At 37.1% G+C, this 25,291-nt stretch overlaps 1 protein-coding gene across 3 annotated transcripts in view; it reads left to right on the plus strand.

The window, feature by feature from the left end:
- The window catches only part of ITGA2 (integrin subunit alpha 2), a 67,471-nt gene that overhangs the window by 26,575 nt on the left and 15,605 nt on the right, over positions 1-25,291 (plus strand). For 2 of the 3 annotated variants that reach the window (XR_011091149.1, XM_068666903.1), the window contains exons 4-21: positions 652-743; positions 4,535-4,649; positions 4,943-5,070; positions 6,236-6,384; positions 7,540-7,690; positions 8,121-8,286; positions 9,535-9,608; positions 10,827-10,965; positions 12,846-12,991; positions 13,695-13,838; positions 16,140-16,343; positions 17,179-17,315; positions 18,740-18,879; positions 20,080-20,231; positions 21,330-21,440; positions 21,747-21,829; positions 23,254-23,395; positions 25,086-25,178. Coding sequence is in view for 2 of the 3 variants with exons in the window: in XM_068666903.1 (XP_068523004.1) it covers positions 652-743; positions 4,535-4,649; positions 4,943-5,070; positions 6,236-6,384; positions 7,540-7,690; positions 8,121-8,286; positions 9,535-9,608; positions 10,827-10,965; positions 12,846-12,991; positions 13,695-13,838; positions 16,140-16,343; positions 17,179-17,315; positions 18,740-18,879; positions 20,080-20,231; positions 21,330-21,440; positions 21,747-21,829; positions 23,254-23,395; positions 25,086-25,178 (2,366 nt within the window). In the remaining variant the exon portion in view is untranslated. Of the gene's footprint in view, positions 1-651; positions 744-4,534; positions 4,650-4,942; positions 5,071-5,149; positions 5,677-6,235; positions 6,385-7,539; positions 7,691-8,120; positions 8,287-9,534; positions 9,609-10,826; positions 10,966-12,845; positions 12,992-13,694; positions 13,839-16,139; positions 16,344-17,178; positions 17,316-18,739; positions 18,880-20,079; positions 20,232-21,329; positions 21,441-21,746; positions 21,830-23,253; positions 23,396-25,085; positions 25,179-25,291 lie in introns of those variants that run through there. The other variant, XM_068666904.1, reaches the window with a different exon arrangement.

The raw sequence follows: 25,291 nt of genomic DNA on the forward strand, positions 1-25,291 counted from the left end.
ATATTCTTAGTCATTTGTAGCAGCCCTATTATTAATGTTAGTACTAGTAACATTTGTAAGATACTTACTTAAAACTTGATCCTTGTTGAATTACCATTTTAAATTGTACTTTGTCAATACATATATGAAGCCTTTTCCGCTTCTGTGTGTTTACAGACTAAGTATAAAATGGGATTCCCTTCTGGATACAGTGAAAAATACAGTATAACAGTATGTTTAGATGTGTACTTCATGTTTATTTGTGGTGCAGAGCATTTCTGTCCTCCACTGTTCCTTTCATATCTTTGTCTGAAGTGTGATACTGGATCAGAGAAGCCTGGTGTCCTGAGAAGTAACAGCAGTTGCTCACCTACAGCTACTGAGCGAGCCAAACATAACTGAATTGGAAGGAAGTTTCCTTTTCTCTTTTTCCTTCATATCTCGTAAGGGCAGGTACTCTAAATGGCCCTGCTTAATTAGTGTCCACAATAAATGGTTAGCAAATTTTTGATGGAGATTGGATTTCATTTCTTTTGTCTCAACATTTTATACAGGTATTTGGAAGAGTCATCTTAGATTCTGAGAAATCAAGATTTAGAAAAGGAATTCTAATTTACTAAATTGCTTCTGAATCTATTATTTTTGCTATTATATTTCCTGTTTTTATTTCAGCTTTAATAAATATTCCAAATGTGACTGAGATAAAGGAAGACATGAACCTTGGCTTGACTCTGATCCAGAACTCAAAAACGGGAGGATTTTTGGTGTGTATTGAGAACATATTCAATAGATACATAAATTCATGAGGACAATGAATAAACTAGAATTTTCTACGCTTTTTAGTCAAGTCCAAACTAAATGTGCATAGCTTAATATATGTATTTTAAAATACTCCATTCCACCCACTATCACTCTCTAAGATCTGAAATCAGGAAACTTATAAATTGTCTCCTTCTGCATTTATCCAAATACCCTGTGGAAAAAAGCCACCAAACATATAATTAATGATTCTGTAATTTAGGTCAGACAACATAGGCAGGAATATTTCCACCCTCAACATCTGTAAGGAAGTCTTTTCTGTCTCTGGTTATGCTTTCAGAAGATAGTATGAGATCTCTCCTCCAAGCCCCTTGCCCTTGCACAGTGACAGTTCTCCTGAGATGTCAGGATTTCCATTCCCATGGATCTGCCTTTTGCTTTAGCAATATGATTTATTTGGTTAGTGAGCTGGAGAAGGATGCATTTTCTGGGTGTATATCCTGCAAGCAACTCCTTGGAGCCTATAAAACAGATTTAATAACTGAAAGGAAGTTAAAGCCAATTTAATATGCTATCTTACGCTTTTAACCATAAGCCTGGAGTGTAGATGGTTATGATGTTGTTGTGGTTTAACCTGGCCAGCAGCTCACCCTCATCCTCCCTCTCTGGGATGGGGAAGAGAAACAGGAAAGTGAAGCCTGTGAGTTGAGATAAAGACAGTTTATTAAGACAGAAAAATAATAATAATAATAACAATGATGATGATAATAATACTAAGAATAATAATGTGTACGAAACAAGTGATGCACAATGCAATTGCTCACCACCGATACCCAGCCTAACCCTGAGCGGTCCGGCCCTCCCACCCTGGCCAGCCACCCTAACAGCCACCATGTTTAGCATGACCCCATATGGTACAGAATATCCCTTTGGTTAGTTTGGGTCAGCTGTCCTGGGTCTGTCCCCTCCCAGCTCTTGCTGCACCCCCAGCCTGCCCGTCGGCAGGACAGAGTGAGATGCTGAAACCTCACTGGCTTGGTGTAAGCACTGCTCTTCAACAATTTAAACATAAGCATGTTATCAGCACTCTTCTCATCTTAATCCAAAGCATAGCACCCTACCAGCTACTAGGAAGAATATTACCTCTGCCCTAACTGCAACCAGGACAGATGTACACACTGCAAGTGTATGCAGTAATTAAGTAAAACAATAAAATACTGAAAAAAAGAGCTTTGAAACATACTTTAATCTTGGTGTCTTTCTGTTTCATGTTCATAGTAGTCGTAAAATTTTTAAATAGTTTATCTTCACTACCACATAACCAGCTTCGCTGAAGTACTTAAAAATAGACCTTATTCCAGCAGTTTTCTTAGCGTTAGTAAGGTTAATCCTAAATTGAAAATACAGCAACAGTTCTCTTTATTTCTGGCCTGAGAAGATATTTATTAAAAATGTTATTCTGGATCTTGAATAATACCTTTAATTACTATTAACACCATCCCACACATAACCACTTTAATCAGTATCAGTGATTGAAGCAGTTTAAAACATCTCAAGCAGAAAAATTTGCATTTTCAAATAATACTTGAACATCTTTCACTTAGGAATAATTTCCTGATCCATATGGTATTGAATGACTAATGTCTAAATTGCATGAAGTAAGTAACAAAACAAACAACATCAACGACAAAAGTTGAAGTCTAAGATGTGAACAGTTTGCCATTTTGGTGAAGGGAGTTCTTTTTGACAGAAGGAGAAATGAGTATTGGAGGCAGTTGCTTATCTGTGACTCCATGAATTTCAAAAACCCTGTGACTTAGATGTGACTGGAATTGGACAGCAAGCAGAGACTGTCTTTGCTTTTAATTGCAAGTTGGTGCCAGTGACTGAGATGCTGTCTGTGGCAGCTAGGCTCTGTGATGAGGCATGGGAACCTCTGGGCTTCCCCATCCCAGCTTCCTGTGCTCCTTCCCTCTGGGGCTGCTTGTCTCTCATATAGCAGCCTGTGGTGTCAGTATGTGCTCCTTCTGAGGAGTTACCCAGGGCTGCTTGGTTGGTGTACACCTAGCCTAACGTGTATTTAACACAACATTCTCTTATATCCTTCTCTTTGCTGGACAATGATGTGTTTTTTTTTTTTGTTTTGTTTTGTTTTGTTTTTGGCTAAAATGAGCTTTTTAAAACATACCTGTCTCAAATACGACTGACCAGATTTATGCTGTGTTCCATATGAATCTTTCTTGGATACTGTTTTGTAAGTGTATTTAGTACTTCTCTGTCTCAACTACAAGTACTTCTTGTTGCGTACCTTCAGGCCATATTTGCTTTGAATGCTGGTCACTCTGTAATCAGCTAGTGCCTGATTCTTCTGCTCCTTGGTCTCTTCTATCCAATGAGCTCCTGGTTTATGTCCATATTTCATAAGATCGGACTTTAAGGGCAAGTCTATACCTCTTTCAAATATTCCACTTCTCAAGTTCATCAATCAATTCTTAATATCAGAACTGGCACCTGTATTAATGGTGTGACTTACATCTTTGACTGTAAACATGTATTTCTGACCATAATTATGCTAGATCACTAGAATGTTTCCCCATAGATATATGTCCTTTTTTTTTGTCTAGAAAAAATTGCCATCTTATCAATTGTATTAGGACAGTTTGATGCCAACTACTGCTGGTAAACCTGTGTCATTTAGGTAATTTTCCATTTACTTCTGCCTTTAATTTATTTTTTATTTTTTTCCAGTATTCTTGACATGAGGCTATCACTCTCTCTTCTCTTCCTAAATAGACATGGTGCATTTTCTGTTTTACTGACTCTTCTGACTTTGATTGACTTGATAGGTCAGCCAGAAAGTATTTGTGTTGAAGCTAGTATTTCTTTTGGAAGTATTGAACACAAGTTAAGTGTTTTCTCCTGGAGTTTCTTACATAATTTTCTTTAAAATCATAATAATTTAAAAATTCCCTCAAATATCCTGCTGACAAAATACTGTCTTGATATTTGACTTTTTATCTAGGTACTTCTGTAAAAATCCTTCCAATATTAGAGTTCTTGCTTTTACACAACCAGCTGAAGACTTTCCTTAATACGGAGACCATTTTTCTCGAAGAACAAAGATTATTTTCTTAGAAAACAAGGGTTAAATGTATCTTTTTAGCTATGGTCAGCAGCTAAGTAGGATTGTGTATATTATGCATCCTCACTGGAGTTGACAAAGAAGTTTAACATGCAAATATTTTGGCAAAGTGCATTTCCCTTGAGAACAAGTCTTTCCAAATTAATGTGTGCACTGATCACAAGGCTCTTCCGTGCTGTCACACGGTTCATGGTACTAGAATACACTGCAATAAAAGCACATCTCTGCATGTTTGGAGCTATGCAGATGCTCGTGGATATGATGCCACCTCCTGGTTTAGTGGAAGTACTTCTCCACAATGTGGAAATACCAAACCTAGTTTTAAACCAACAGTTTGTAAAGCAGGTAGATTAAAGCAGCACAGATTCCTTGCACACTGAGTCATACTCCTAGAAGTTATATCTGTGCATAGTCTGTAGGAAGATGTTTGCAGAAGGAGGCATTAGGATGACCTCAAATAGAATCCTTTTTATGAAAAAGTATAAAGGGTTATCTGATGCTGCCATGGTGATAGCAAGGGACTTGGCCTGATATCCCAACAGGGTTCATGGTATCCTATATTCCTGTTGTCCCACTTATTGTGTTTATGTAAATGAATATAGTCAGACAAATATGTGTTGTTCTTATAGTTTCTTTTTTTTGTTATTTTTAAAGACTTGTGGTCCCTTGTGGGCACAGCAGTGTGGAAGGCAATACTATGCTACAGGAGTGTGTTCTGAAATCAGTCCAAGTTTCCAGATCCTAAGAAGCTTTTCTCCTGCTGTTCAAAGTAAGGCAATATATGCAAGACAAATTCAATTTAAAAAAAAAAATAAATATATATATATATATCAAAATCAAGATACATTGTGTTGAGGACCATTTAATTTGGGATTTTTAAAAAAATGTATACATGAAAAAGCAAAGCAAAGCCCCTGTGTGGTCTGTGTGAGATGTAAATATGCTCCTCTGGATTTAGCCAAACACTTGTAAATATATTGAGAGTGAAAGTCTCAATAAGTGCATTTAATGTCCACTTTTTATTTATTTATTATTTATTTATTATTTATTTTTATTTTTTAGAGTGTTCTTCTGTCATAGATATTGTGGTGGTTTGTGATGAGTCAAACAGTATTTATCCGTGGGATGCTGTGCGAGCATTTTTGAAGAAATTTGTACAAGGCTTAGATATAGGCCTTAACAAAACCCAGGTAAGTCAAAGACAGCTTTGGGGAGGGAACAATTGATTTTATTAGCAAAGTCTGACAATTTCAAAGGAAGCTAAATTCAATTTAGCATAATTACAGTAACTCCCCCAAGGCCATAGATTATGCAGTTGTCCTTTATGTTTCAGTATTGGGAGTTTTTTTCAATCTCACAGCTAATCTATTCCAAAAGGGACTAGTAATTTGATTTAAAATGTAGACCAACTACAATAGGAGTCTAGGTTATACCTCATATCTGACTCTAAAGTGTCAGATGTCTTTCATATATTAGATGTCAGAATAATTAAAATGCAGTCTGTGGGAATGTGGTAAAAGTAGAACAGTTTCTTTTATGGGATTTTCATACCAATTTTACTGTCCAACTTCTGTATCTTTAAAATATAGTTTTTCCTGCTTGGTTACTGTCTGATCTTCGAGTTCTTTTTACCTTTTAATTTGATGATGGTAAGGAAATTTTTGTTTCCTGTTTTTAAACATTTTCTGTCTTTGCAGTTGTCCATTTTCCATAAACAGTTCTGGAAACAAAGACTGAGGCACTGGAAATCTCTCTCCCAAAGGCTGCCTTCTTCATTGGGCGACTTTGGAAGTGAGGTGCTTAAAAGCTAGCCTTCCTGCTCAGTGTCATGAGTCCTTTCTGAACCTTACCTTTAGCATCTTCCCTCTTTTTTTTTTCTTTTTCATCATGCTACATGTACGTTTTAGCATATTTCTATAGCATTCATCTGTTTTAAAAATAAATAGGGTTAGCAGTACTGTCTTAAACTAACCTTTAGGACTTTCTTAGAAGAGATCAGAATCAGGTGCTATCAGCTTGTAGAGTTTTTGCTATTTTCTTATTTATCCCACAGCTCACTGTATTACTGATGTTCATAAGCTCTTTCAGAAGTAACCAAGCAAACATTTAATGCCTATTATTTCAGATTCTTTGTATTAACATATTGTAGTTTATAGTAAATGATGTACGATGCAAAAGTATTCAATTTTTTTTTAGCATTCCGAATGTGTAAATATTAATGGGTTTAATGTTTTGAAAGAAAAATGGTACATATCTGCAGATCCTTTACTCCAGCCTGACAAATAATTAAGCATCATTGTTCCATTAAAGTGATTGTAATGCATGATAATCTAACATTATTTCTTCATTTTGTAGGTGGGTTTAATTCAGTATGCTAATGATCCCCGGGTGGTGTTCAACTTGAATACATATCAAACAAAGGATGAGGTTGTTAAAGCAATGGAGAGAACATCCCAGAAGGGAGGAGATCTGACTAATACTTTCAAAGCCATTGACAATGCAAGGTAAAACACACTGATGATTACTGGTGCTATCATAACTTATGTCTCAAGGTAAAGAGCACATCATGAATTTCACTCCCCCATGGGAGTGCGAGTGCTTGGAGCCTCTGAGGAGGTACATTTGTAAATAGGTACACGTAAATAAATGTACATCAGCTTCGTGTACAGTGCACTGAGTAGAAAAGGACAGGGATATGTATAATCAACTTGCTGAAATGCAAGTCCTTAACCTTTGGGTTAAGCTCTACACTGACATATTTCTGCTACCCAACAGACTTGTTTGGTCTGTCTCAGACATCTAACTATGAGAGTGCATCAAACATCATGGACAAAGCTTTAGGAGAGGTACAAAATCATTGAGAGAAGTAAAAATTATCCAGAGATTTAGTGGATTTGGTAACATTTGTGTTTGAAGGTCAGGTTAGCTGCAAGCAAAAATAATTCCTTGTCTGCTGTCAGTTTGTCACTATTGTACTAGCAGCATGAAAAACAGGAAAAACTTAAAATTATATGCCATGACTTTGAATGCATATACAAATCAGGGCCTCAGTTGGAAGGTACTGCTTTGCAGTTGGAATGAGAACAGGACTCTAGGCCTAAGCAGCTGTGGAATGAAATGGCCTTGGAAATTTTATTTAGGAGAAGTATCAATTTGGTGGAGTCCAAATCTGTAGCAGTATTGAGGAACCTATTCTTAATATTCCATACCGTTTGTTTGAAATTAGTGTAGCCAGTTTCTGAGTACTCTGACGTTACAAAACACTGATAGTTCTGACAAAAATAAAATCACCTTTTCTAAATAAAAAGTTTGTATTTTGTGTGTGCACAAAACGTAGAGCATACATTTCTATCATAAATAACATCTAGTTGTACTTGTTTTGTTTGTTTTCTACTTGCTAGATTACATTTTGGATGGTTCTTTGAGAGACCTGTACAGTGCCAGGAGTTGGACTTGATGATCCTTATGGGTCCCTTCCAACTTGTGATATTCTATGATTCTATGATTCGATGTAAAAGCTGTCAGGAACATAATTAAAACTCTAATTGCATTACAGATGCACTTTGTTCTAAGTTAGCCATAGATGTATTAATTAAAAGATGTATACAGAATTCCATACGTTATAAATTACATCTGCTAAATCCAATATTTTATAACAGACAGTATGCCTTCTCACCTGAATCAGGAGGACGCCCTACAGCTACCAAAGTAATGGTTGTTGTGACAGATGGTGAATCACATGATGGCTCCAATTTGAAAACTGTGATAGGTAAATGTAATGAAGACAATATAACCAGATTTGGCATTGCTGTAAGTAATCCTATAATTATGTATCCTAAGGCAGTTTTAGAAAGATCATTTCATTGTATATATATGAAGGTGCATATTCTATGTATAAACTGTATATAATGCACACATTATTACAGTGCTGAGACTGCAACTAGGTGAAATTCGTCTTTATGAACTAGTGAAATGTAAGTCCTCTTTAATTGGCAGAAAAAAAAAAGCTGATATTATCTGAGAAACTTCAGTTGTTTTCTCCTTTGCTTTGGTTTACAACTTTTTTCCTGTTTGAATGGTCCATTGGATTGGAATATAGTCTGATTAGCAATTCATTAATATGAATGAAATTAATTTTATTTTTGTTGTTATATGGAATACTTAAATAATATAGAAGGAAATGGAGGAACACTGTGGTTTCCTTTGCTTTTCTTATTTTGTCCATTCTATTCCCCACAAGGTTTTGGGATACTTAATCAGACATGAACTTGATACTAAAAACTTAATTAAAGAAATCAAAGGAATTGCTAGCCATCCAACAGAAAAGTATTTCTTTAATGTATCATCTGAGGCTGCGCTACTGGAAGAAGCAGGAACACTTGGAGAACGCATTTTTAGCATAGAAGGTAAAACAATCAATGTCTCTGAAAAAAAAAGAAACAAAAATTTAGATCAGATTCTCCCAGCAGAGAAGTGAGGATTTTATTTGGCTTTACCTTGGTGTAATACTGCGCAAATGAGGGGCAGCTGGAGCTGCAGGCTGCATGCTGCTTCCCAGGAGGGCTCTGTTTTGCACAAGCTTTTCCCTAACTACCAAATCTCTAATGAGCCTGAAATTCAAGTTTCTGCAGATCAATTGGAACAGTTTGCCAGTTGCTGAATTTCAGTCTAGTCCTGGGTTTCAGGAAACAACTTAGGGTTTATCCATACACATTCAAATGTTTTTGCAGCTATTGCCAATGGACAAATAAAGGTATCTTTTTGTTTTTAAGTCAACTGTATTTCTCTAACACTAAGCAAGTGTAAAGATAAAAAGTGAATCAAAATTTTGGGTTACTACATTGCTGTACCTTCTCAGTTTTGTAATCAATCTGCATGGTGTCTGCCATGCACTGTTCCTAGGATCATCCATGTCCTTGTACAGTTTAGTTGAAAGTGCTGTAGAGGTGGCTCAGAGGCACTTCATCCCCCTGAAAGCCATTTTTTCAAGTCAAATTTAGACCTTGCTTGTGATATTTATAACTTGACCTCAGCCTAGGGAGCATTTTATGGCTGCAGCCTTACTGTATTCAGGATAAAATCTTCCCTCGCTCACCTTCTTCTGTTCCTTACCAGGGCCATGCTGCTAATCAAGTGGGTCAGTTGAGCTTCTCCTTCTTGGGTTTTGCTGAGTACTCTTGTTGATTTCCTGTTCCTCAAGTACCATCCATCTACCTTAGGAAATACTCTATCATGTCACTGTAGTTTCAAGACAATTGCAAGAGATGATAAACATTCATTTGGAAGTCGTGAATATAGAGTTCCTAAAACTGTTGATTTCTCTGTACTATTAGTGGTTCCTAGAGAACATAAAAACAGGTTAGCCATGTTGACAGCACTGTGCAGATGGATCCAAGCCATCTTTATCATCTGCCTCTCTCGGAGTGTGCTTGTAATGTGGCTTCATGCAGCTATGTTAACAACTTAACATTAAATCCTCAAAATATTTGACTCTCAGATTTCCACTGTTCGTAAATGATGGAAATGTTTTTAGCAGAATTTAGTGAAAATGTCAAATTTATGGAGTCTTTTTATAGCTACACTCATGGGCAGTGGAATTGGATCTCCTGTGTGTTTCTGTAGGGTTAACCATACGCGAATATTTATTTTACCAGGTACAGATCAAGGTGATACATTCCAAATGGAAATGTCACAGGTGGGCTTCAGTGCATATTACTCAGGAAAAAAGGTACAATAATTTATTTATATAATTAGATATAATTGCATAGACATGAAATCCAGTGTTTTTAGAAAGTTTTGAGTTCACCTAGCATGAAAGATTTGTTCTTTCCAAATTAACATTTTGCAGTTGAATAACTTGGAAGAATTGAAATAATAATGTAATGCTGGTATATTTCTGGACAAGATTTATATAAATCAAGTCTGTAAATAATTGATTTAATATTTATAAAGTTAATGATATTTGCTTAAAATATATTTCCCTTAGAAATCAGAAAGGATAATAAATCAGGCGTATATTTCATGATAATCAATTTTAAGATTATCTTGACCAGATCTCACTGTAAAATCCAAGTGTGGCTCATTTTTCAACTGAAAATATAGGAAGTTTTTCTCTTTATTTTAGCCCTTAAAGATAATAAAACATGTTTTTTAAAGTCCCACATATTTGCACAAATTAGTATTTTAACTTATTAAGAATCTAATGCTAGGAAATAACACCACCAGCACCACCAAAAAAAAATAAAAATAAATAAATAGTCAAGTGCTTCCAAGTGTTTCTTCAGGAAAATTATGCATACTACTTTTGTTGCAATTTTCTACATTCTTATTTTGGTTCAACAATGAATTTTAATAATGTGAATAATCTAGATGACATTTGTTTTCTGTGTACATATTCAAGTATTTATCTATAAGCATATTAATCTAGATTTTAGATTTAACTATGATCTCCAGGATGTCTCCTTACAATACACCTACAGGATGAAATTTCTGACTTTTTCCAATAGCTTTTGTATGCCACTATTTACACTTGTAATGGCAAAAAGTGGATTTTAGCTTTTTCTTACCATTTTGTTTGACAGTCTTAGGGCGATCATGAATGCATAAAAGCATAGATTTAAAGCCCAACACGGGGAGAGACAGGCTTAGGAAATTATCAGGCTTTAAATAAGCCCGTTCTTACTTTTGAGTTTTAGTGCCATGGAAGATAAAGCTGACAGTTATCCTCTTGCAATAGAAGAGTGGTAATCTCTCTTAATGAGGTAGTAAAGTCCAGCATGTAAGTAAAAACAGTAAGCAACTCCCACCAACTGCTTGCAGTCATTAGACTGTACATCACTACCTTAAATACAGTGATTTTTTATGTAATTACATACAGTAACTTCAACTTTGCTCACACTTCTGCTGAAATAGGGAGTTCTAAAATGTTGATTTTTATTTTTGAAAGGATGTTCTGCTGCTGGGTGCTGTTGGGGCTTATGACTGGAGTGGAACAGTGGTTCAGGAGTCTTCAGACAGAGTCACCATGTTTCCAAGCAATGTGTTTGAGAAAATACTGCAGGACAGAAATCATAGTTCATATCTAGGTAAGACGCTGAAATGCAGAGCTGGAAATGTATCAAAACTTTATTAAGATATTAAAGAACTTGGAAAATTCTCCTTTAGTTCCTGTTAACTGATTTGAGATGAAGAGACTTTTGCATCCAAAAACATTTCATTTACTAGACAAGAGAATATTGAGTGAAACACTTTGTTGTGTTTTTAAAATTCTATTCACATCAATGTGTTAAGCTGAAAAAAAAATAAGTTTCTAGTTTCGTATTTGTTTGTAATTCCTGAGTTGCATGTGGATGAGACATTGATTCACTCACTGTAGTTTCATCTCTGCTCACTCTTTTCTTGGCCTTTTCCAGTACTGTTTATAGTTTTCGGCACATTGCTGCACTTTAACAGAGGCCTTATTTATAATCCCCATCTATTTTCTGACACATAGTTTTATGACCAAGTAAAGTCAGGAAGTTTGTCTTCTCAGTTCATTGAAATGTTTTCTGCAAACCTACAATATGCCTGCTCTGACAATTTATTCCTGAGCAATACAATTGCATCTATCAAATATGATGAAGTTACTGAAAGAGATGCTATTTTTAACATTGATATGTACTCTTTTTCCTATGGGTTAGCATTATGTGTATCCAACACAATGAATCACTAAACCTACCTTAAAGAGCAGTAGCTCTTTTGCATATCTGATTTCTTCAGATTTGCTGTTTCTCCCTTTTCTAGAGTAATTCTTAAAAGGTCAGGTTGCTTCTGTTGAACACTTCCCCACTAGGCAGTTTCTAGAGTATTGTCCTTATAATTTTTTTTGAGCTAACAATGTCTCTGCCTTTTCTTACTGCACTGTTTCTGTTCCCTCATTTATCTTATCCTCCTTCTGTTCCCCAGTAAGAGCTCTCCATGGCAGTGGACAGCTCAAGCCAAAGGGTTGCTAGCACAGCACAGCTTGCTAATTTGGACCCCATTCTGCACTGCACACTCTCACTTCCAATGCCTATATGCTGTATTAATTAATAATGTGGCCTTAATCTATGGAATAACGTCTTGTTTTGAAATTTTAGTCTCCATTGATGTTCTTTCCCTGGAAAAACAAAATGACCACACACAAATCCAAATTACGCCAATATGTGTAAAGATCAAGACTTGATCCTTTTGGACTGCACTTGCTTTGTACTCCAGCTTGCTAAAGACCTGCATGTTCTGCCCAATCACAGGGATTTTGCTACCCAGTTTAAGTAAAGACTTTAGAAAGGATGATTTTGTTTTCTTGTCTTGAAATAAACCTGGTGTAATTAAATCACAGATATGTAAAATATGTAGTAATACTAGCTTTACAGTGCTAATACATGTGTAATGTATTAGCAGGTATTAAAAGATGTTTCCTGAAAGCTAATAATGTTAGAATAATGGGAACAAGGATTAAAATGTTGAAAGAAGTTCAATCAACCTAAGCCGACAAGCTGTTACTGTGGTCTGTGTTTAGCCAAAGCACAGGGCTGTGGTTTTGTGAGGTGTGAGAAAATGCATTGAGAATTCTGCAGAAGCTAGGTGTTTGAAGCTGTGGTTGAAGGCTGGCTCAAAAGTTGTTCTCATGTTTCTCTTTATTTCCTCATTCCCAGGATACTCTTTACACCCTATGTCCTCCATAAGCATGATATTCTTGTGGTCTGTGTTTTACTGAATAGTCCAGGCTGTTTTCCACGCTATTCTGCAAACATGCTTAAACTTGATCTGTGTGTCATTGCTCTCTCTAGAAGACTACTGCAAGTTTGATGCTTATGTGACAGCTTAGCTTCCCGTCTGGAAGTACCATTCTCTGTCACTAATGCACCAGGTTGATGCCTTTATGAGCTGACAAATTGTAGTTAATGGTTTCTCACACATACTAAATGTTGACTTTTTCCCCCAGGTTATTCTGTTGCTGTTCTCTCAACTCAGAGTTCTGTCTATTTTGTTGCTGGTGCACCCAGATCCAACTACACTGGCAGAGTAGTGGTTTATGATGTTGATAGACATGGTAATATTGCAATTGTGCAGTCCCAGAGAGGCGAGCAGGCAAGTATATTTTGGTCATGAATGCAGCTTTTGAAGGCATCTGTTTTTATCAACACAGCAGTAGATTGCAATAGATGTGTTTGTTTTGAAAATTCGTCTTTCTTGCAGTTCATTTAGAATCCTGCTTGCATTTGTCTCTGCCATTAGACTGTTTTAGTTAGATTAGTTCTTCAACAGCATTTCAGGAAGTCATTCAACTAGTGGTAAACGATAATGTACAAAACCTCTTAACATATTATTCTGTTGATGCTTCTAAGTGGGAGAGACTTGATGAGCTCCACTCTTCCTGAGAAGCTGTGAAGTTGATGACATCAAAAGAGATTTGGAAGTTCATTCTATTTCACTATTTAGGAAAGGACGGAAAGCCTTTTGCTTTGCTTTGCTCGTATTGTAACAAAAGGATTGGGTAGTTTTACCTGTGCAGTTTAATATAAAAAGTATACCTTCCTTAGCTTGTTCTCTGTTTTCATTCATACTGTTGAGTGGTAAAGCCATAGCAGCAGCTACTGGGCAGAAACAGTGGACACGTAGTAAGGATATGATTCTTCAGACACTAGAGTATGTTATACAGGAATTTCATCCCAAGGGGTGGTTTTATTAGTGCTGGACTATTTCAATTATAAGAGTTTTCTGGTTCAGCTGCTAAAACGTTATGCCTTGTAAAATCCACATAGAAACACAATTTTCTTATTACTGATTTCAGATTGGTTCCTACTTTGGCAGCGTGGTGTGTTCGGTGGATGTTAACAAAGATTTTGTGACAGATGTGCTGCTTGTAGGTGCACCAATGTTTATGAATGACCTGAAGAAAGAGGAAGGGAGAGTATACATGTTTTCCATCACAAAGGTAAGAATGTTACTGTAGCAAATTGGCATCCTGCATACCCTTCCATAATAAGTGCTGGCACTTTCATTTTCATCTGAAGGATTTACCATTTTTCCCTGAATTAACCATTCCCTGAATTAGAGTTTTATCAAGGCAGTAGTACTTATTGATAATGTCTGTTCTGTTTCAGAATAGTGATCCCTGTACCCAAATCTAACTGGATCAGACTCACTCAATCTGGCATTGCTTAGCACTATCTTCTTGCAAAGCAGTCTGGCCACAGCTACACTAAAAATCCCTTGTCACCATATTTTGGGCCCTTAAGTCACTATTTTGTGTATCTTTTTCAAAGTGTTTGAAATACTGACAGCAGTGTTTTTATAATGAGAAAGTGTGTGTACTTTGTCTGGGTGTAATGTAATGGCAGGGTTAGGTGATGCAGACTGCCTGTTCAGAGGACTGCAGAATGAGTCCTTCCCAGTGCAGTCTTGCCTGTCCTGCTTTTTAGAAGCAGCTGCAAGCTTTCACTAGGACCACTTGTGGATGTAATCTGGTAGTAAGCCAGTAGGACCAGCCTGAAATAGAGCCACAAGGCAAGTCAATAGCTAAGCAGTATTAGTGATTAGGGGGCTGGCTGCTATAGGTTGCTCCCTGGCCCTGGTTTTAGACATTCTTCTATGTCTATGATTCATGTACATGAATCATAGAATGGTTTGGGTTGGAAGGGACCTTAAATACCATCTACTTCCATCCCAATGCCATGGACAGGAATGACAGCCACTGGATCAGGTTGCCCAGGGCCCCATCCAGCCCCTTGAACACTTCCAGGGATGAATATAACACAAGGTTGACCATTTCTCTTGAATGTTTAGCTCAAGGCTTTTGCTAGCCAATTTTTTACCATTTGATTTTAGGAAGTTGGTTTAACACCTAACAGTACTCCCAAAACCATTTTGTAAATGCTTTTCTGCCAATACATTGTTTCATGAATGTTCACACTGAGTGGTCACTATTACTTATGTTGTCTCCTTTGTCAGCAAAGCCATGTTATTTACTTGATGCCTGCCCAACTGTTTTTTATTCAGACCTGTGGTAGGTGTTTTTAGAATATTCAAAAGTGCCAGAGTCTTCAGAATGGTTAATATAGGCAGTCTTGCAAACAATTGTGGGTGTCTGAATATGCAAAGGAATTTTTTCTGATTGAAGGCACATATTAGAGAAAATTGCATTTTTCCTAGGTAAATTGCAGTCAAATAAACAGAGATGAAATACCATCCTCTTCAGAGTAACTCACAGTCAGATAGATCACCCTTGAGCAACATGTAAGTGTATCCTAGGGCAATTACACAGCTGACAACTGCTGGAAGTAGTACTGTCGGCAGCTGACATTGGTCACCATGACTGTGGAACTGTGCTATTGTGACTGTAGACACAAAATACAGAAGAAAAGGAATTTTTTGCATGTTTTGAAAATGAATACATTGAATAACAACTCTTTGACAACAATTTGTCTTTGACAAATTTTGAATTTAAGATTATATAAAAGTTCAGTATAATGAGAGAATGATTTAAAATAATAAAATAAAGAAAGAAAGAACCTGGGCTTGTGTAACTATGTGTCTATGTTGCATAAATTACACTTTTCTACTCATTTTTAAAAAATAACTTGGCTGGTATTTTTTAAATTTTAAGCAAAGTGCGATAACTGAGGTTAAAGATGAGAGTCATACTTGCCAAGGAGTTGAATTTAACTTAATGTGATTATTTAAGTAAATGTGATTATTTAACTCTAAAGATCTCCAACCTTTCTTTCCTCATTGGCACTGGAGAGGTCAGGAGTTTACCATTTGGACACATGTTTTTTGCATTAGTTTAGTTAGGAAATTCCATTTCTGTTTCAAAGAATTATGTCCAGTTACATAATTTCCATTCCCTCTGCATAAAAACTGGTAATCCAAAACTGGAAACTGTATTTTTCAATGTATTGTGAAACTTCAGAACAGTCAGATGAGGACAGTGAGAGCATTTAAGCTTCATACATATGGTTATATTTGCTGTTAGTGCTCTGCATAGCATGCTTTAATTTTGCTGTGTAATGCTTGCCAAGACTCTGAGACATAATGCAAACTGAATGGGCAATACAATGGGGAAGGAATTCAGGGTTGAGCAGTCCGAGGGGAATGTACTGGGAGAGAAAAAAAAAAAACACCAACAAACAAACAAAACAACAAAAGAAACAATGCACATAGATAATGTGTCTATGTCTAATCTGGTGCAATGATGGTTATGTTTTTGCTTTTTCTTCTTTTTCCCTTTTTAAAGGGAATTTTGGATCAGCAGGAACTCTTGGAAGGTCCACAAGGGTCAGAAAATGCTCGCTTTGGATCAGCAATCACAGCACTTGCAGACATTGATTTGGATGGCTTTAATGATGTTGTCATAGGTGCACCACTGGAAAACCAAAACTCAGGAGCAATTTATATTTACAATGGATTTCAAAAGAGTATACGTACCAAATATTCTCAGGTAAATAACTGTTGTATAATGCTGTACTTAGTGCCTTCATATCTGTTAAAGGAAAACTGAAGGATTTTCTCTCCTTTTCTTGGCTGCTACTTCATCATCTTAAAATAGTGTTATTATATGTTTATTCCAAGTTTTGTGCCCTCTCTACCCTCCCCACCTCGGCCCCCCTTCAATTCAGCCATCAACACATCCTGGATGATATTGTTATGGTGCTTTCAGCTGAACTGTGCAGAGGAAAAAGGCATGCCAGGTGCTCTATCTGAGTCTCTCATAATTTTGGTATCTGTGTGTGAAGTTGGCTAATTTCCTATACCTTTTTTGACACACCATTATTCAAAGCTGAAGTACAACAATGGAGATTTGATACATTCCAGGTCTGTAAAATAATAATAATAATAATTTAAAAAGTGGTATTTGTGGAAAAGTATTTCAAGGATCTTTGCATATCTCATATATTAATATAATGGTAATAATTTTAATGTCACTGTCCATGCTGACTTTCTGGTCACAGAAAGTATTTGTCAGAAGTCCTGTTAGGATTCCTATTCTTTGAGTTGCTCAATGTAAGATGGAAAAATTTTCCAGTAAGTACTAGCTGGCATAAAGCAGCCAGTTACTTGATTTACTACCAAGACAGAAAAATCTAGTCCATTGTCTGCTCCAACAGGGGAGGAAAAAGTGCTTAAAAGCATTTGAGAAAACATTCACACAAGTTTTTTGTTTAAACAATATATTACGTATTCAGAGAATATCTACAAAAATCCATTGCTTGGGCTAGTATCTACAGACTTAAACACTCTTCATGGTAATTTAGTAACCAGACTGTCTTTCCCAGAAAATTTTAGGATCGGATCCTGCTTTTGGAAAACAGCTCCAATTCTTTGGAAGATCAGTAGATGGCCATAGAGACTTAAATGACGATGACATTACTGATGTATCAGTTGGTGCTGATGGAAAAGCGGTTCTGCTTTGGTTAGTAAACTCTTTTAGAAAAGCTGCACTTAATGTTTCAGATGCCAGTCAAACATTTAGTTTATTAAACAGCAAAACAAACAAAACAAAAATCTCTTTTATTCCACGTGTTTTGCACTAACATGCTTAATGCCTCGTCACTACAATTACAGAGCTCAAAAACGGCATTGGACTTGTCGAACAGACATGACAAGCAAGGCTGCATGGTGGAAGCCAGGTGGCAGGGGCTGCTGAGAGGGATGCACGTTGGGATGGGGAGGGCTGGGAGACATGTGAGGGCATGTGGTCCAGAGGAAAAGGCTGGTAAATGGGAGTGGGGCTTGCTGGGCAGTATTTGAAACAGCAGGTCATACTTCAATAGCTGCAGTATAATTTTGATAGCTGAGTCTACCGCGATAGACAAAAGCTCTTCCCACACAACCTGCGTGACCTTTACTAGCTGGCAGGCTGATCTGCAGGAAACAGTAGTCCTGCAGGGTGAGGACAGAGAGCAATGAAACAGTGTTGGCATCTACTTCTGGCAAGAAAACCATCTTTTCTGGCAAGTGGACCTTACCAGTGCAGTCAGAGTGCTTTTACAAAATAAAGAAGAAAGGCTTCACGGAACGCAAATCTTGTGGCTCCCTAAGTACCACTATTTCCATGAGGAGCTAAGTTAAAATGTAGCTTGCTCTCCAGCCTGTCACCTATCTTCTAGTCTGAGGTTCCGTGTTGTAACAAGAAAAAAATCACTGTATTGCTACTTATTTCATAATAAAACAAGATTATATAAAATGAATGGTCAGTTTGGACCCTTGACCCATGACAGAACTCCTGCTGGTGCTGATAAGGAGGGCATTAAAGAAAATTATGCTTCATGGATTATCAGCATCTGTTTCAATTTGATTAATGAAGATGCTCATTTTTCCTTCACTCCAACATTTGGTCTGATTAACGAGTTTCACTTTTGATTAAAGTGTTTGCTATTACACGTAGGGTTCCTTTGAAACTATTCTTCAAAATCTTGATTAATTTCATGAAAGTTGTTTTTTCTGACAAATAAGGATACAATTAAAATGAAGAATTACCCTTTGTTGCCTTCCTAGAGGAGCTGAATGACTTTTCTAAAGGAGCAGAAGAGGGCTACTTGTTCGGAAAACAGGGCATGGTCTTCATTTTGTTATCTTAAGGGAATACTTAGGGCATTAGGGTAAAGACATTGATTTTCCATTAATTTGATGTGATAAATTACTTATTTTAATTACTGAAAGCTACTGTATCAAAAAACTCAGTTACATGCAAATAAAAATAATTTTGCCAGTGCCATAAAATGTATTTACATTCAAGACCCAAAAGATCAATATTACATTTGCATGCAGAAAACAGCTTCTAAGCTGCCCAGTGCTCTTGAAAATCACATATAACCTTTTAAAAATATTTTTCAGGTCACAAAGCATTGCAAATGTGTCTATAATTGCCTCATTTAAACCTGAGAAAATCAGTCTGCTGAACAAGAACACAGAAATAACTGTCAAAATATGTTTTCAGGCTACATTTAGACCTGCTAACAGAAATAATCAAGTGGGTAAGAGTATTTCAATGGCTTGTTTTATATTAATTTCTTCAGAAGTCCATTATTCAAATGAGTAGTGGAAATATTGCATTAAATGTCAAGGAAGGTGAAATCACTATAAAATTTAAGTGCTTAAGAAAGTGTTTTTAAGACCTACTGTCATCACTGCCTCCATAACCTTTGATAAATGAGGACTTAACAATACAAGGAAAAGCTGTCCACCAAAACCCAGGAAATGTCATTACTAAGAAGCGATATAGATATAGATATAGATATAGATATAGATATAGATATAGATATAGATATAGATATAGATATAGATATAGATATAGATATAGATGGATCCTTTGCTCACTAATTCTATCGTTTTTCTTCAGCTGGTATCACTCAGATATGACAAGACACTTTAGGAAGGGTAACTGGATATTTCTGGAGAATGCGCCTTATGGGGACAGAGTCTGTGAGCTAATAGTTTCAACAGCAGACTGCAGACTTTTCTTCTCTCTGGCAAGCACAAAAATAATTCAGCACAGAATTTCTTCAGTACAAAGTTAATTTCCATAAGTTCAATGCAGATTTCAGAGAACAGTAGAGCACCAAATATTTCTGAGACTAACACTGGCCCCTTATGAAGCTATTTAGTTAAACATTTGTGTTGTGGATAACACCAGTTGAACTGCTTCAGTGCCCCATACAGTGTCTTTAGGAACTTCTGATTTTTAGTAATAAAATAAAGGTGAACTTCCACAGTGTATTAGTCATCATATAAAGAGAAGACCAATTATGATGTCATTGAAGAGAAGATGCAGGTTTTCTTTATAGCCTTCTCAGAACTGAGGAATATGGGTGCAAGGCTTCTTTACCTGCTGTAATCCTGGCACTGCTGGCTGGCTCCTTGCCTGAGTTGTGGGCTCAGACATCTGAGACACCTCAGACATCAATCAGTGGAGACCAGATTGATTGCCATTTAATGTGCTCTCTGTGGATAAGAACTTACTTCAGGATTTAAACTTACTTGACTGACTTGGAAAACACAAGGGAAAACTTCATTGTTTTGTGAATGCTCTGTGTTTAACAAGCCATGAAAAAAGTAAAATATTTATAGTGGTTTGGAAAGCCTGGTCATTCTGTAATGCTGGACATAGTAGTGAGATCATTAAGCATTAAGGCTGAGTGAAAAAAAAAAAAAAAGTACTATTATTCTTTTTGTAGCTATAAAGTATAACGCAACACTGGATGCAGATCTCCAGTCCTCTAGAGTGACTTCCAGAGGATTGTTCAAAGAGAATAATGAAAGGTACATGCAGAGGGATCTTCTGGTACGTCATGAAGAGAATTGTGTTCATGACATCTTCAGTGTACAGGTAAGTGCAACTGCGAGAAGCCTCATGACAAAAATGATCAGAGGAAGATATTGATGAATTTTATGTCTGTAAGATGAATTTCATATTCCTCTGATTTCATCTTCATGATTTAAGTTTCTCAAACTCTCCACTACTGAAAAATACACAATAAGAAGCTGATTTCAAAGAAACTAATAACAACTGACTTATTTAGCACAGCTGTTTAGGACAGTAGAGGCCATTGTTAATTATGTACTTCAGCTCTGATGTAACACAGAGCTCAAAGTCCATAGTTTCAATAGATTTTAATTTCCCTTTCAGTAGATTCTTCCATAAACAATCCTCCCTAATATATGCAAATGTTTTATCTCAGATTAACAACATTTCAGGTGGGCTTTTCATCTATGCTATCCCTAAGTATGCACAAGCTGTGTTTGGGAAAAATAAAAAACATCCACCTTTTCCTAGAACCGAAGACCAAATGCAGCACTGAGACTTGCAGTAAGCCCTCTGCATTGTGCTGGGTCAGGTAGTTAAAAAGCCAAAGGACTGATTAATGCTTTGCTTTGCAGTATTTGCAAACCACTAAGCTTAGAGCTGAATAGTAAATAGGAGTGTTTTCACATCCCTCTTTCTGATACTTCCTTGTTTTATTCATTGCATACCCAAATACTGTGAGGGCAAATATTTTTGAGTTGTTAATCACATCTAGTGTCACTGTGGAGCCATGGGCTAGAAGAGAATTTACCCAGAACCAAGAAGAAGAGACACAAGGTATTGTGTTTTAGTACTGCCCAGGGCCAGCTGCTCTCTGTGATGGAAAAGCAGAATGGAATATGAATTTGATTTCTGCAGCCAGGTGAGAAGAAAAATCACCTTCTGGTGGCTTTTGAGAACCAGCTTCCACAGATGCAGAAAGTCAGCATGTTTCTTAGCTCTAAAAGTGTGATGAATAGAGTCTCCAGGAATGTTTAGGAGTTTTATCACAGAAAAGACTGCATTGTTACTTCCTTTTTAGAGCAAATATTACTTTACTACACGTTATCAATTTACAGCAGAATTACCGGCTTTACACTATTTACTGTGCTGACAGCTATCAAATGAACATGTGTTTTACAGGAACCTTCTGATGCAGTGAATTCCCTTAGTTTGCGTGTTGACATTGGCCTTACAAATCCTGGCTCCAGCCCTGTCCTTGATATATATTCTCCAACATCTGTGGCCTACAGTGTAAGTATACAGCCTTACTAATGGAAAAGACACGGCTATACTTCTGTGCATAACATGTGCCCATGCCAAAATGCTACATACAAATAAAAACTGGTGTTCTAGTTAAGTCACTGGACTGAAAGCAGGCACTGGTACTTTTATACCTTGGAATTGCATGGGCTCTTGATGCTATTTGGAGAGCCTTTCTCATCAGCAAAATAATGATGTGCTTCCCCTCAAAGGTGTTTAAGACTACTGTGACTACGTAATTTTAAAGTAGAGCACTGTTGTTACGGATTATTTTTATTATTATTATTTGTTTTGTAGATTCCTTTCATTAAAGACTGTGGTGAAGATGAACTTTGCATCTGTGATCTTGTTCTGAAAGTCCAGCAGAAGGGAGATCACAGGTAAGAGCTGAATAAGTGGAATTGGTGGGGTCGGGTGTTCTCTTAGTTTTCATAGGTTGGTTTTTCTATAGGCTCTGGATGAATTTCCAGATTAGAGTATCTTTTTAGTCCAACACCTACTTTTAGAATCATAGAATCAGCACAGAATCACGGAATAGTTTGTGTTGGAAGGGACCTTAAAGATCACTTAGCTCCTTCTGCTCAGGGCTGCTTTCAGTGCATTCTCCACCCAGCCAGTATTTGTGCTTGAGATTGCTCCAACCCAGAGGCAGGACCTTGCACTTGGCCTCATTTAACTGCATGAAGTTTGCACAGGCCCACTTCTTCAGCCTGCCCAGGTCCCTCTGAATGGCATCCCTTCCCTCCTGCATGTCACCTGCACCACACAGCTTGGTGTCATCAGCAGACTTGCTGAAGGTGCACTCAATCCCACTGTCTGTGTCACTGACAAAGGTGCTAAACAGCTCTGGTCCTAGTACTGATCCCTGAGGAACACTACTCGTCACTGATCTTCACTTGGACATTGAGCCATTGGCTGCAACTCTTTGAGTGTGACCGTCCAGCCAATTCCTTACCCACCGAGTGGTCAATCTGTCTAATTCATGTCTCTTCAATTTAGAGACAAGGATATCATGGGGGACAGTGTCAAATGCTTTGCAGAATCCAGGTAGATGATGTCAGTTGCTCTTCCTCTATCTATGGTACTTAGAAATAGCAGAAGGGAGGAAAAAAAATAGTAATAATAATTAGCATTTCTATCTAAATAACTAGTCAAGGAAAAAGAGGAGCAATATGATAACAGATACAGAAGTAGGATTCTAGTCAGTGTAGACAAACCTGATTTTTGGTAGATTAGGGATGAGTAGCCAGTGAGGATTCAGAAGAGTCAGGTCTGGCTGTCTGCTGTCAGAAAAGGAAAAGTGCTGGGGGAGCAGCTGTGGCTGTTTTAGTCCCTCCTGCAAGGAGCAGAGGGGATCCTGCATCAGGCTGTGCTACTGGGTATCAGAGATCAGCTCTTTGGGCAGCACATAATCCAGAACCATATATTTACACACATATATTTACAGTATGCAGAAAGACTGTTTTCTCCTGGAGCTGCCATATGACTCAGCCACCCATTCTCTGCCCACCTTCTCACCAGGATGGAAACCTTGAAAATTCAGCAAAATGACTATGACTGTACAGAATCAAGGTCCCAAAATTTAAGATGACATTAATTCTGTTTGGTTTTAAAAAACACCATCACAGAGTTTCTCATGTCAAAGGGTTTAGAAAGCAGAAGTCTTATGTGTATAGAACATAGGAAATGTCTTGCTGTGCTTGTTACTCTTTGTTGACTAGAGGCAACACAGTACAATATGTTTTCATGATCCACAGCTGTTCTGGTACCTCTGTTTACAACATTGATCTTTACCTTCCAACAGCAAACAGCAGTTCATTGTCAGCAGCAAAAACAAAAGACTAACATTCAATGTGAACTTGAGAAATAAAAGAGAAAATGCATATAATACCAGAATCCAGGCTACATTTTCAGACAACTTGTTTTTTGCTTCTTCGTCTTTACCGGTATGTGGTACTCATCTTCACTGTTTCTGTTACTGCCACTGATTTTTCCAGCTACTCAGGAAAACATTTTTTATTTCTATTAGTGCCTGTCCCAGGAAAGGAGAATGTGTGTGCAAACCTCTCTCCCAATTTATTTTCTTGGCTACCAGAATTATTCCCTTCAGCATATCAGTTTATATAGGTCAAGGAGAGACACTGCCAACTCAGCATAAAAGTTGGCAACCTGTTGATTTTGACCTCATCTCAGCATTTCAGTCATCTTTTCCTCACTTTAGGCCTTGGCACCCACATCTGCTGATTGACTCCCAACAACATAGTTGAATGCAGTTGCTGTGCCACAGGGAATTCATATCTGATAAATCAAGCATGCAGCATGGATGCACCTTTAAAGCACAGTCTTTAGATCTAGAAATAGTATTACTGCCAAAGCCATGTATTTCAGCTAGACAGTTAATCAGATTGAAATGATTGCTATACCAGAAACTCTTCTTATAATGAATTGTGTCTTAGAAAAGGAAAATAAAGGAATTTTACAGACTATTTTAGAGAGTGCAGTAAATCTTTAATCTGAATTGTTACTTCTAAACAATTCATGTAGGATGAAATCCAGACTTTAGTGGATTTCTGTTGTCAGGCTGCTACTGGAGAGGTGTCTGATAATACGAGGGGTAAAATCTAGAGCCATACTGAAGGGAGAGGAGGAATAGGAACATTTATCACTCTCCAAGAGCTGTATTTTCCTGAAGAGTGGACTGGCAGAAGTACTCCATGAAGTGCTGAGGTTGCTCCTCTACTTCCGTATCCTGTTACCCAACAAAATTACTCACACCACTCATGTCAAAAGACCACACCAGAGCTATGATTTTTTTCTGCTTTGGAAGTCCATTTGATTAGAATTCTTTCAGCCTGCAAGTGAAGATGTTGCCTCCCAAAATGTTTCTGTTTCAAAGGGGAGGATTTTTATTTTTATTTTTATTTTTATTTTTATTTTTATTTTTATTTTTATTTTTATTTTTATTTTTATTTTTATTTTTATTTTTTCTTGTTGGAGTGTAAGTCATGAATATAGTGTCTGGTATATGTCTACCATAAATGTCTGGTAGGGATGTGTTTAACAAAAAACAGTGCATTTTAATTAATTCTTTTCAATGTTATGATAACTGGCTATGGTCTATGTGTCTGTCTTTCCTTTGATGTGAGATGATGACATGCAAAATTTTCTGCAAAGTAATAAATAAACTTTTATGTATTGTAGACTTTCCTACAAAAAGTATGATAGAGTTCTCCTCTGCACACTAAATTCTACAGTGAGAGTAGTTAACCGTCTCTCAGGTCACACAAATATGACTGTAAAATTTGTGTAGTATTGCTGTAAAAAGCATGGTAAGACAATACAGTAGGCAGCCTGTACTCTGGGCTGTATTCCTTCTTCCAAGTGCCACACAAAATTCTCACAAGATCATGAGAGCCCACTGCAAGGACACAGGACCAGTCCTTATCCGACCTTTCTCCTGCCTCACCCCTAGCCTTGCCTCTCTTTCCCACCCATCTAATCTTTAGAAATTATTTCTGTAACACTTAGTTGTACTACCCCTTAATCTAACACAGGTCCTGTTGAAGATACGAATTGTGAATTTCCTGTCTTTTATCAAAAACTTATATTAAGATGACTTTTCTTTTTCCTCTGCAGAGCGATGGGACTGAAGTCTCATGTCAGACAGGAACAACACAAACTACAGTCATTTGCCAAATAAGCTATCCAGTTTTCCGAACAGGACAACAGGTACAAATTTAAATAACCTTGAGTGATACTCCAAAGCGTAGTTTTCCCCTATATCTGCATGTACTGGTGGTGAGCATTTTTAGATATGGCAGTTTTTAACTTCCCTTGGGTTT

The sequence above is a fragment of the Anas acuta genome, chromosome Z, assembly GCF_963932015.1.
Source record: "Anas acuta chromosome Z, bAnaAcu1.1, whole genome shotgun sequence".
In the NCBI taxonomy this organism is placed as follows: Eukaryota; Metazoa; Chordata; class Aves; order Anseriformes; family Anatidae; genus Anas; species Anas acuta.